General features: G+C 38.9%; 1 protein-coding gene across 1 annotated transcript in view; it reads left to right on the top strand.

Annotated features, from left to right (window-relative positions):
* Positions 1-6647: 6647 nt before the first annotated feature.
* Positions 6648-13531, top strand: part of VIRMA (vir like m6A methyltransferase associated) — a 63934-nt gene continuing 57050 nt past the window's right edge. Inside the window, exon 1 of the mRNA XM_007453245.1 lies at positions 6648-6773. Coding sequence (XP_007453307.1) covers positions 6711-6773 — 63 coding nt within the window. The 5' untranslated portion in view covers positions 6648-6710. The remainder of the gene's footprint in view (positions 6774-13531) is intronic.

Raw genomic sequence — 13531 nt, 5'->3', positions numbered from 1 at the left:
CTTTCCCTAATGACTTAAGGTGTTGAGCAACTTTCCACGTATGTATTGGTCATTTGAACTTCTTTGGAGAAATGTCTATTCAAGTTCTCTGCCCATTTTTTCATTGGGTGGTTTGTCTTTTTGTTGTTGAGTTGTAGAGTCTGTTATGGAGAATAGACCATTATTATACATATAATTTGAAAATATTTTCTCACATTTTATAGATTGTATTTTCAGTCTCTTGATAGTGTCATTTGATGCACAAAAGTTTTTAATTTTGATTAAGTCCAATTTATTTTTTCTTCTGCTCAAGTTTTTTGTGTCCTGTCTAAGAACCCATTGTCAAATCCCAGGTAATACAGATGTACTGATATGTTTTCTTCTAAGACTTTTATGGTTTTAGTTTTTATATTCAGGTTCTTGATCCATTTTGAGTTCATTTTTGTATACGGTATGAGTTAAGGGTCCAATTTCATTTTTTTTCATATAGACATCCCGTTATCCCAGCACTATTTATTGCAGAGATTATTCTTTCCTTCATTGAATGGCCTTGGTATCCTTGTTGAAAATCAATTTACCATATATGTAAAGGTTTATTTCTGACTTATTTTAAAAACTTTATTGAAGTATAGCTGATTTGCAATGCTGTGTTAATTTCTGCTGCACAGCAAAGCAACTCAGTTATACATACTTATATTCTTTTTCATATTCTTTTCCATTATGGTTTGTCACAGGATATTGAATATATTTCCTCGTGCTGTACAATAGGACCTTGTTGTTTATCCATACTATATATAAAAGTTTGGGAATTACCTCGTGGTCCAGTGGTTAGGACTCTGCAATCTCGCTGCCGATGGCCCGGGTTCAATTCCTGGTTGGGGAACTAAGATCCCACAAGCTGCGTGGCGTGGCCAAAAAAAGTGCATTATTTAAAAAAATTAAAAAATACAAGTTTGCCTCTGCTAATCCCAAACTCCCAATCCTTTCCTCCCCTACCTCCCCCTTGGCAACCACAAGTCTTTTCTCTATATCAGTGAGTCTGTTTTTGTTTTGTAGATATGTTGATTTGTGTTGTATTTTAGATTGCACATATAAGTGATATCATATGATATTTTTCTCTTTCTGACTTACCTCACTTAGTATGATAATCTCTAAGTCCATCCATGTTGCTGCAAATGGCATAATTTCATTCTTTTTTATGGCTGAGTAATATTCCATTGTATATATGTACCACATCTTCTTTATCCATTCATTGGTCAACGGACATTCAGGTTGTTTCCATGTCTTGGCTATTGTAAATAGTGCTGCTATGAACATAGGGGTGCACGCATCTTTTTGCATTATAGTTTTGTCTGGGTATATGCCCAGGAGTGGGATTGCTGGATCATATGGCAACTCTATTTTTAGTTTTTTGAGGAACCTCCATACTGTTTTCTGTAGCGGCTGCGCCAATTTACATTCCCACAAACAGTGTAAGAGGGTTCCCTTATCTCCACACCCTCTCCAACATTTGTTATTTGTAGACTTTTTAATCATGGCCATTCTGACCAGTGTGAGGTGGTACCTCATTGTACTTTTGATTTGCATTTCTTTAATAATTAGTGATGTTGAGAATCTTTTTATTTCTGACTCACTTCTATTCCGTTGGTCTATATGTTTATCCTTATGCCATTACCACAGTTTTAATTACTGTAGTTTTGTAGTAAGTTTTGAAATAAGGAAGTGTGTATCCTCCAAATTTGTTCTTTTTTTCAAGACTGTTTTGGCTATTTGTGGCCCCTTGCCCATATGTGGCCCATATGAATTTGAGGAGCAGATTTTCCATTTCAGGAAAAAAATAAAGGCTGTTAGACTTTTGATAAGGATTGCATTGAATTTGTAGATTGCTTTGGATAATACTGTCATCTTAACAGTATTAAGTCGTCCAATTCATGAACATGGAATGTCTTCCCATTTATTTAAGACTTCTTTAATATTTTTAGCAATATTTTGTAGTTTTCAGTGTATAAGCTATTCACCTCATTGGTTAAACTCATTCTTTAGGTACTTCATTCTTTTGGATACTATTGTAACTGTACATAGGTTTTTGAAAGCCATATTGAGGGAGTCATATTCAAAGTAGAGGAAAACATGTAAGCAAGGGCACAGAGATGTGAAATACCTCTGGATTAAGGGAGCCATATCTAGATGGGAATTGCTGAATCATCAGAGTGGGACGAGGTGAAAGAGTGAGCAAGGAGAAGTGAATTTGGGGCCCTACACACTGTGAGAGGTGATGGATAGCCAATCAGGGATTCTGAGCTCTCCCAGAAGTCTGGCTAATACATCTCTCTTTCTTGACCTCCTCTACATCTTTCTGCCCTCTCAATCGTAGCTGATGATTGCACAGAGACAATATAAACCATCAAAAAGGAACTCCCTTATTTCCACATACTAAATCATTACTCCCATCTGCTGTGTACCCATGGACTCCTTCTTGCCCCTGGTTACCAGGCAGCAGGTGTTCTTTTTAGCAAAGGTCACTTTCTACTTGTCTACCAGATACCATCCCTCCCTCCACTCAATACATTGCTTCTTGAAATATCCCCTCTCTTTCTTCATCATCACCGTTTCTCCATTGCTTTATTCCCAGCAGTCTACATGCTCTATTATCCTCCATCTTAAAAAATACTCTTTGATTCCATTTCCCCTCCAGCAATTACCTCATTTCTTTCTTTTTTTTTTTTTAAACATCTTTATTGGAGTATAATTGTTTTACAACGGTGTGTTAGTTTCTGCTTTATAACAAAGTGAATCAGTTATACATATACATATGTCCCCATATCTCTTTCCTCTTGCATCTCCCTCCCTCCCACTCTCCCTCTCCCACCCCTCTAGGTGGTCACAAAGCACCGAGCTGACCTCCCTGTGCTATGCGGCTGCTTCCCATTAGCTATCTATTTTACGTCTGGTAGTGTATATATGTCCATGCCACTCTCTCACTTTGTCACAGCTTACCCTTCCCCCTCCCCATATCCTCAAGTCCATTCTCTAGTAGGTCTGTGTCTTTATTCCTGTCTTGCCCTTAGGTTCTTCATGACCATTTTTTTTTTTAGATTCCACATATATGTGTTAGCATACGGTATTCGTTTTTATCTTTCTGACTTACTTCACTCTGTATGACAGATTCTAGGTCCATCCACCTCACTACAAATAACTCAATTTCGTTTCTTTTTATGGCTGAGTAATATTCCATTGTATATATGTGCCACATCTTCTTTATCCATTCATCCAGTGATGGGCACTTAGGTTGCTTCCATGTCCTGGCTATTGTAAATAGAGCTGCAATGAACATTTTGGTACATGACTCTTTTTGAATTATGGTTTTCTCAGCGTATATGCTCAGTAGTGGGATTGCTGGGTCGTATGGTAGCTCTATTTTTAGTTTTTTAAGGAATCTCCATACTATTCTCCATAGTGGCTGTATCAATTTACATTCCCACCAACAGTGCAAGAGGGTTCCCTTTTCTCCACACCCTCTCCAGCATTTATTGTTTGTAGATTTTTTGATGATGGCCATTCTGACCGGTGTGAGATGATATCTCATTGTAGTTTTGATTTGCATTTCTCTAATGATTCATGATGTTGAGCATTCTTTCAGCACTCCCTAACACCATACACAAAAATAAACTGAAAATGGATTAAAGACCTAAATGTAAGGCCAGACACTATGAAACTCTTAGAGGAAAACATAGGCAGAACACTCTATGACATAAATCACAGCAAGATCCTTTTTGACCCACCTCCTAGAGAAATGGAAATAAAAACAAAAACAAACAAATGGGACCTAATGAAACTTCAAAGCTTTTGCACAGCAAAGGAAGCCATAAACAAGACGAGAAGACAACCCTCAGAATGGGAGAAAATATTTGCAGATGAAGCAACTGACAAAGGATTAATCTCCAAAATATACAAGCAGCTCATGCAGCTCAATAAAAAAAAAAAACCAACCCAATCCAAAAATGGGCAGAAGACCTAAATAGACATTTCTCCAAAGAAGATATACAGATTGCCAACAAACACATGAAAGAATACCTCATTTCTTTGTTCTATGCAACAAAAGTTCTCAAAAGAGTTTATACATGGTTTTTATACTCAATTCTTATTCATCTTAAAAAGTTTTATTTTTTATTAGGTAATACATGTACATGGAAATAAATTCTATTTCTGTACCTTAGCCATCAAGCTCCCGTCCCTGGAGGCAAAAATAACGATCAGTTTCTTGCATAATGATTTCAGAGATAGTCTATAAACCCAAATACACACTTGGTACGTATGTGCGACACAAAGAGTGAAGCCTAATGTAATATATGGACTTTAATTAATAATAATGTATCAGGGCTTCCCTGGTGGCGCAGTGGTTGAGAGTCTGCCTGGCAATGCAGGGGACATGGGTTCGTGCCCCGGGCTGGGAAGATCCCACATGCTGTGGAGGCCCGTGAGCCATGGCCACTGAGCGTGCGCGTCCGGAGCCTGTGCTCCGCAACGGGAGAGGCCACAACAGTGAGAGGCCCGCGTACAGAAAAAAAAATAAATAAATAAAAATAATGTATCAATACTGGCTCATCAATTGTAATAAATGTACCATCCTGGGAATTCCCTGGCAGTCCAGTGGTTAGGAATTGGCACTTTCACTGCTGTGGCAGCCCAAGTTCAACCCCTGGTTGGAAAACTACGAGCAGCGCAGTGCAGCCAAAAAATAAATAAATAGATAAAATAAATGTACCCCCCTAAATAACGCAAAATAATAATAATAGGGGAATCCTTGATAGAAAAAATGGGATATATAGATAGGAACTCTGTACTATCTGCTCAATTTCCCATAAAACTAAAGCTGCTCTAAATAATAGTTTATTATTACTATTATTAGGCCATGCCTCTTGTGGGATCTTAGTTTCCCCACCAGGGATTGAACTCGCGCCCTCCTCAGTGAAAGCCTGGAGTCCTAACCACTGGAGTGCCAGGGAATTCCCCCAATATTATTATTTTTTAAAATCTACCTCACACTACACTTAGGTCAAAAAGAAAATCAAAGATAAGAAAATCAGACTATGTAAAAAAATACCAGTAATAAACGCACTACATGGTATACTAGTTACAGTTAAAGCAGAGCTTATGGAAGAGTTGGTAGACATAAATATACAGTAATAAATAAGAATATAAGTAACTTAAGTATCACCATAGAAATTAAAGAACAGCATATAAGCCTAGAGAGCAGAAGGAATTAGCCAATACAAAAGCAGAAACTAAAGAATCAGAAAACAGAAAAATGATAAAAGTAATAAATATAAATGCAAGAAGTGGTTCTCTGAAAAAAACAAATAGTAAAAGAGATAAACTCTTAGCTAATAGAGAGGAAAGTGGATGGCTGAAGAATGAGGTGGATGGGAGATTTACTTAAAAAATTAAAAATTAATTTTTTATTAAATATTTCAGACATACCGAAAGGTACAAACAATAATGTTAGGCACGTCTGTGAAACAACCACCAACCTAAAAAAAAAAACATTAACAAAGCATTTGAAGCCCATGTGCACTTCTCAATTACATCTCCCTCTGGTTCACCACTATCTTGAAATTTCAGTGTTTATCATTCCAGTGCATTTCTTTTTAATTTTATAACATATATGCTCCTAAAAATTTGTTATTTTATATCTTTTGAACTATTTAAATTCTATATACTCTTCAATGTGTGAAGAATAAGTGTTTGCTTAACCATTTGTTAGATTATCCATGTTAGTAGATATAGCACTGGTTCATTCTTTCTACATGTTTTATACTAGTGCATTGCATAAATATACCAGAGTTTACTGATTATTTCTTATTAACGACAATTAAGTTTACAGTTTTTTAAAACTATAAAGTTTTGCCATGAGTATTCTTGTATCTGTAGGTATTTCTTTGGGCATATGTGCAAGAATTTTCCTAGAAGTGGGATAGGCACATGTAATTTTACTAGATAATTCTTAATTGCTCTCCCAAGCACTTGTGCCAATGTAGACTACTAAATAATTCCAGTTGCTGCAATGTTCATCAACAGGGAGCCAGGGAGGCTCACTTTTCACTCGACATTTTAACTGTTCATGGCATTTCACGTTTTACAATTTTTTGAATTTTATTTAAATAAATTTTCACAATAAGCCTGTGGATTAGGTATTATTATTGACAATGCAGTTTCCAGATGAGTAAAAAAAAAAAATCTCTTCGTTTTGAGACAGTTTCCTTTCTTTTTTTTAAAAAAAGTCTAACTTTCCAACCTCGCTGACTGCACCTTTTTCCTGCCAGCCCTGTAAAGGTTTCTTGCTGGCTGGTTCACTGGGCCAGGAGTCCTGAGTTGGCTGCGTTCCCCACCCCTCCTCCGCCTCTCCTAAACCTGCTCCACATTCCGCCCCCGCCCCGAAGCTCTCGTGGCTCTAAAACGCGGTAGGACGACGCGGTTTGGACCACTGGAGACGCCGTAGTCCCTCCCCTTCTTCCTCTTCCCTTCTCGGCGCTCTGAGGGCGCCCTCCGCCGCGCTGGAGAAGGCTGGGCCGGCGACTTCCGGAAGCGCGACGCGTCGCGATAGGTTCAGGCTTGCGGCGCCAGCGCTTTGGTCACAGGAAGTACCGGCGTCTCTCCCTCTCCTGAGCCGCTGTCGCCGATCTTGGAGGGCTGCCCCGGAAGTCCTCCCCTTTCCCCCGCCCGCGGCAAACATGGCGGTGGACTCGGCGATGGAGCTGCTATTTTTAGACACTTTTAAACACCCGAGCGCTGAGGTAAGCCTTCGCGACTTGATTCCGACCCTGTTTCTCGAATTGGGGACTCTTACAAAAAATCGTTAGGCGTGTCTCGACTGTTCCTCGTGCCGATTGCCGCTTTAATTCCTCACACACACTCTCCCTCCTCCTAGCTTGGGTGTGGGCTCCGCGTCTTGGGGGGGGGGTGGCGGTAGCCACCCCCCACCCCCTACATTTCCCTGCGGTAGTTTTGGCCCCGCGTCGTCTTTGGTTGAGTTGGCTGCTCTACTTGCTTTGGTCCCGCACCCACCTCCCCAACCCCCTGGGTCCGCTTTGGGCCTTGGAAAGGATCATGGTTCTCAGGTTTACCTCAGGTGGTGTTTTGGAAGGGGTCTCGGACACCTTGTGTTTGACAGTAGTGTTAGTGACCGAGCGGGTCACGTTCGCTTCCTGGTTCCCAAATCCCTTTTGCTAGGTCTCTTTTCTAACGGGACTTATGCCACCCAGATGTGACACTCATTCGTCTTAGGATTGCGGTGTTCTCCAGTTTGTCCTGAAACTTTAATACAACTTATCTCTTGGAAAGATTTCACACCTTAGGACAAGAAGAACTTACACAGAACGCCCTTTGTGTGCAGCATACTTGTGAAGAGGAGAGAATTGTAGTCAAACGGTAAAGGGCAATTGTGTTGTCGTTTTGAGGGGCGAGAGTGGGCTGTTGTAGAGTTGAGCGCCCCTGAATGCATGACTGTTTCTGCCACACGTAAATTGAATAGTCAACCGGCCAAGAACGTACAGAAATGAAGTTCATAGAGAAATTCAAAGAAACCCCAGAGCTCACATTTCTCTTTCAGTGTAAACTTAATTTAGAGAACCTTTTTTTTTTTTTTTTTAATTTGGCTGCGCCGAGTCCGGGATCTTCGTTGCCGCGTGCGGGGTCCGTTTTCAGTTGCGGCATGCGGGATCTAGTTCCCTGACCAGGGATCGAACCCGGGCCCCCGCATTGGGAGCGCAGAGCCTCAACCACTGTGCCACCAGGGAAGTCCTCTAGAGAACTTTTTTTTTAAAAATTGAGGTATAGTTGATTTACAATATTAGTTTCAAGTGTACAACATGGTGATTCACAGCTTTTATAGATTATACTCCATTTTAAGTTATTATAAAGTATTGGCTGCATTCCCTGTGCTGTACAATATATCCTTGTAGCTTATTTGTTCTATACGTACAGTAGTTTGTACCTTAAGAGGGAGCTTTTCTGTCTTCAGAGGTAGGGATGGTAGTGGGTAGCAGTTGTACTTTGGTACTTGTTAAATAAAAAGTTTGACAACCTTGGTCTTCTGATTATTTTAACGAATGGTTTATAGGTCTATAAAAATCAAATATTTGGAAACTTTAGCATATCTTACTAACAGTGAATTATCTTGTGGTCTCTCATTTCATCTGGGTCAATTAGCTCTGTTTGTTCAATGACCATACTTTTCTGACTGCAGTTCCAGCTAGGCTTTAGAAAACTCACAGTGGAGGCAGTAGTTGGATAAGAACAAACCTGTCATGCATACAGAAATGGGGAACAGTTAAAAATGAAAGAAAAGCATATGATGAATTAGTTTAGTAGTTTACTAGTTTAGGAAAGTTAGCATTCATTCACTTACCATATATTTAGAAATCTAGTATTCATTCATTCTTAAGCAAGCATTGAGGACCATGGAGAGGATAGGACTGGTAGTAAATACCTTCTGGCATTGATTGAGGAAGGCTTAGTAGAGATCATATTTGAACTGAGTCTTGAAGCAGGAGTAGGGGTTTTTTGGGGATATGGAATATTGGGATGTTTGTTCTCAAGGAGTTTATAACTAGTATTGGACATGAGGTCCACAAAATTATGATTCAAGTTAGATTATGATGAGTGCATAGGGACAGAGTAGAAATTTCTTGAGGTTTGTCTCCTTTATTTCCAAAATGCTTATCAGTGTCTGATATATTAGGACCCCAGTCAATATTTATTTAGCTCCCTTTGGTGGTACCAAAAAAGGCTTCGTGATTTCAGAGGAGGGACAGATCACTTTTCATTTGAGAGTATCAGGGAAGACTTCATCAAGGCAGGTGGCATATGAACTTGGTCTTTGGTGGAAGAGAATATGTTCCACAGTTATATATAGGAAAGGAGGGCATTCTCCTGGAGTAGTCAGTCCTTTGGAAGGGTATGCTGAAGCAGTAGTGTGAAGTGGCATCTGATAGGCAGTTTGAAGCCAAATCACAGAGTTCCATAAATGGTCAGCAAAGGAGTATGGGCTTTATTTTGTAAGAAATAAGTAGTTTTTGAGCAGGCAAATGATATGATTAGTAAAATTAAGGTAGGTTAGTACACCAGTACATTGGTACATCAGTAATGCCTAAAATGGTTCAGAATAATTAGAGGTGGCAAATTGAGAAGAAAAGGTGAGACATAATGAAAACTTGAGTTAGCAGATGGGCAGTAATCATTGATAGCATTTATTGAATGCTTATTTTGTGCAAGACACAGTGCTTTGGTAATTTAAATACATTATCTTTAATTCATGAATCAATTTTGAAAGATAGTTATCCCCATTTGATAGATAAGGAACTGAGCATGAGAAGTTAGGTGACTTTCCTAAAGTGGCATAGCTGAATTAAGACATACCAATGCACATTTCCTGGCTCTAAAGCTGTGCAGTGCTGTGTCCCAGTGGGATTAAGGAGGAGGGAATAGGTACAATATAAATTTTGGTTGTAGAATTGACAGGATGGCAACTGATTGTGTGAGAGTAGTTAAAAATGATAGAATTCTAGTTATAGAGTACTGGTGGAACTAGAGACCTGGTGGGGCCGTTGTTAGTCATAGAAGAGTCTGGAAGTGGGTTTGAAGTGGCTTTGATGGGAACAAGATATTTTAGTTTTTGATTTGTTTAGTCAGACACCAGATAGATTCGCACAGTAGGAAGTTGGGAATCTGTTTAACAATTATTTATGAAAAACACTTTTGAAGGTGAGGCATAGCTCTAGGAGGGGCAATACAGGTAGAAAAACAAAAACCCAAAATTTACTGCACTTGTTTTCAAAGGAATTTGTAACCTGATAGGGAAAACAGGCATTTATTCAAGTTTCACAAGGGGAATATGTGAAGGAGTTTGAGTAGTGCTAAATGAATTACAAATTGTGTTGTGGTTTGTATGCCACTTTTTAAAAAATAAAAAAATGTTATTTTAGTAAATTTTAATTTTATTATAGAATAATTAGAAGTTACAGAAAAGCAAAGGCTTTCATAGTTCCACCTTTCGTGGTCTCATCTATCATTAACAACTTTCTTAAATTTTTCACAAGTCCTCTAGTAATTAAAAAAAAAATATATATATATACATACACACATACACTTAAATGTATACACCCACCACACACATTAAGGTACTGATAACTATAATACTGTTTTCTGGTTTCTTTTCTCACCTAACAATGTGTTGTGCATCTTTATAAATGAAGAAGTACACCTATACAACATTTTAAAAGTAAGCTTCATTTTCAAACATTCTGTCTCTTTTTTGACTAGGTAACACACATATGAGGTACCAATTCAAAAGTGTGGACAGTAAAAAGTAAATCTTTTATCCCTGTCCCAAGCCATCCTGTATAATATTTTTATTGGTTGTGTAATAGTTCTTTAAGTGGTAATGCTATTATTTATATATTAAATTCTCATACATTTAGGCTTCTGACTTTTTACAGTGATACGATATACTTGAGGCTAAATTGTTTTATATGTCTTTAATTAGTTCTTTATTGCTTTCCAGAGTGGAATTGCTGGCTTAAAATTCAGTCTTACGAGGGTGATTGATGTTAGAAAGTCCTACTTCATTTTAGAGTTTAGGAAGCCAATTTGGAACTCATGCAAACAGCAGTGATAATGGAAGTGGCAGGAATAGATGACATAGCCTTAGTTTACCCTTAGGAGAGGATAGGGAAGAGAAGATAGTTGCAGGAATAGGAAAGTAAGGAGAGACAGCTATACTGTGACCTTTAAACACACAATGACTTCTTCCTTAGATGTGGCTGAGTCATGGAACCTGACCAGTCTGTTCTTCACTTTTCAGGTACCTCTCTAATCATAAACCTTCCATTCCATGATTTCCCACTGTCAACCTGTCTTCCTAGGTTTAGGTACTCCTCTAGATATTTTAAGCCCCTACTTCATTGTAATATTTTTAACTTTGAAAACACAATTCAGTCAACTCTTATTAAGCACCTGTTAAAAGTCTTTCATTCATTAAATGACTATGCTCAGCACTATGAATATAACAGTGAACTGAGACGTGGTTCTTGTCTTCTTGAAATACCACTCCAACAGGAGAGTTAAAAGAAGCAATTAGAATTTAGTTTGATAAGCACTCATCTAGACTTGATCTGGCTTAGCTTTTAAGAGAAAGTTGACATCTGAAAGGAGCTGGGAGAGGAGCGTGGAAGGGTTCTAAGCAGAGACAGTAGCATGAGTGACGGCATAAAGATGAGGAAAACCAGGGTATGTTGGGGCTATAAATTTGGAGTGGTGAGAAGAGACCATACTTGTTTATAAGACCGAGGAATTTGGCCTAGTGTCTAGAACTAGAGGAGTGACAGCAGAAATGGAGGGAAATGCACAGATTTGAGAGCTGTTTAGAGGTTTAATCAATAGGACTTGATGTTTGGATGAAGGAATTATTTAGGTGAGAGAGAATGAGAAAGAATCCAAGGATGATAATGTATTCTGTCTTGGCCATTGTCTGGATGGTGGTGCCATCACTGATGTAGGACACTTCAGTTTTGGACTTGTTGAGTTTTTGGTGCCAGAGGGACATTCAAATGGAGATGTCCAGTTGACAGTTGGATATAGTGGTCTGGGGCTCAGGAGAGAGGTCCTAAATGGCGATACAGATTTTTGGAGTTGACTTCTGGCAGTGAATGAAAAACTTATTTCTTGTAATTCTGTTGATTGTGTTTAGTAGCTACTCTGCCCTATTTTCCTCCCACATTTTGCCCTCTAGCCTTGGTGAACTATGCTTGTAATTTCTTGAACCTTCCAAGTTTTTGTTTGCATTCCTTTTGCACATGACTCTCCCTTTGCCTAGAAAGCTCTTTATCCCTCTGTTCCACTGATTCTTGTTTGCCTTAAACACTTACTTAGATCAGGTGCTACTTCTTTTGGGAAGCCTTCCCTGACACTCTTCTTTTCCCGCCACAAATGTTTGCCCACAGTCTGATTTAGGTAAGCACGCTTCTGAGTTTTCATAGTTTCCTGTGTGAGTCTGTATCATAGCAATTTATTTATTCATCTACTACAGTAGATTGTACCTTAATGGCAGGGATTATGTCTTGTCTTTATATTCTCAGGACCTAGCATACCTTGGAACACTATAGACATTTAGTAAATGTTTCAAAATAAATATTGAATAAAAGTGGTAGCAACTAGTATAGAAGCTCTTCTACTTACAAACAAAATAGATTTTGAAAGGCTATTTGTAAAACCTCAAGTTGATTTTTTTAGGTCCACAGTGACGACACCCTAACTACTACTAATGCCATTCATTAATTAGCAGGGGGCAGGGTGGAAGGAGGTTAGAATAAATAAAGTTTTGTTCTAAGTTTCCTTTGTAAATCTTAATGAGAATTTTTAACCACATAAGCAAAGGAGCTTCTGTATAGTAGACTTTTTAAGTAGAGGAGTTCTTTGCAGGACGGAAACATAGAGCCAAAGTTTGAGGCAGAATGCTTTTTCTTTTATATAAATCTACTGTAGTATTTATTGAATACCTACAGTATATTTGTAATAATTAGGATACAATTTCAGCTGCTCTCATAAAAGTCAGGATAACAGTGGGTTAGATAAAATAAGATTTTCTCTTTCAGTCTGGTTTTAAGTATTCTAAGGGCTAATGTGACAGCTCTGCATTGTCAGAGACAGGTTCCTCTCCCATTCTTAGGGAATTGCCTGCATTGTCCAAGACAGCTTACCATAACGTGTGTTCTAGAAAGGCAGCAGAGTATAGAATAAGAGGTGGCAGGAGTTTCTGAAGTCTGAATTTTCCCTTTAAGGACATGACCCAGAGTTGCCTATGTCATTTCCATTTACATCCCATTGATCAGAATCTAGCAATCACATGTTCACACTGGCTTCCCAGGACATGGGAAATTCAGTTTTTAGTTCACTTTTGCCCAACTCAGACTTCTCTAGAAGAGTTGTATTGGAAAACAACCAGCAATCAGCCACACTTTGCATTCATCCTGTTTCTTTTATATCTTTGAGAGTATAAAGTACACTTGAATAGTTAACATTATGTTAAGATTTCTATACCTATATATTTAATTATGTTTAATCTCTGAGCTTAAAATGCAAAATTGGAAAGTCATCTTCTGTCACATTTTAGGAAAGACTCATTTGACTAGTCTTTTGGTCTGTTGATAGGCACAGTATTCTTTGCAGCTTCAAGAGGCACTTAGGACTCAGTCATAAACTTTGACCTCTAGGTAATGATGTTTGGCTGAACTGCTAGGAAAAGTTGATATAAAACAATCGTGCAAAAACAATATGAAAAATTTCTTTTTAAATTATTGATCTCGGGCTTCCCTGGTGGCGCAGTGGTTGAGAGTCCGCCTGCCGATGCAGGGGACACGGGTTTGTGCCCTGGTCTGGGAAGATCCCATGTGCCGCGGAGCGGCTGGGCCCGTGAGCCATGGCCGCTGGGCCTGCGCGTCCGGAGCCTGTGCTCCGCAGCGGGAGAGGCCACAACAGTGAGAGGCCCGCGTACTGC

The sequence above is a fragment of the Lipotes vexillifer genome, unplaced genomic scaffold, assembly GCF_000442215.2.
Source record: "Lipotes vexillifer unplaced genomic scaffold, Lipotes_vexillifer_v1.1 scaffold1038, whole genome shotgun sequence".
Lineage (NCBI taxonomy): Eukaryota > Metazoa > Chordata > Mammalia > Artiodactyla > Lipotidae > Lipotes > Lipotes vexillifer.
The sequence above is the reverse complement of the archived record's forward strand: the minus strand, read 5'-3'. Positions and strand labels throughout refer to the sequence as shown.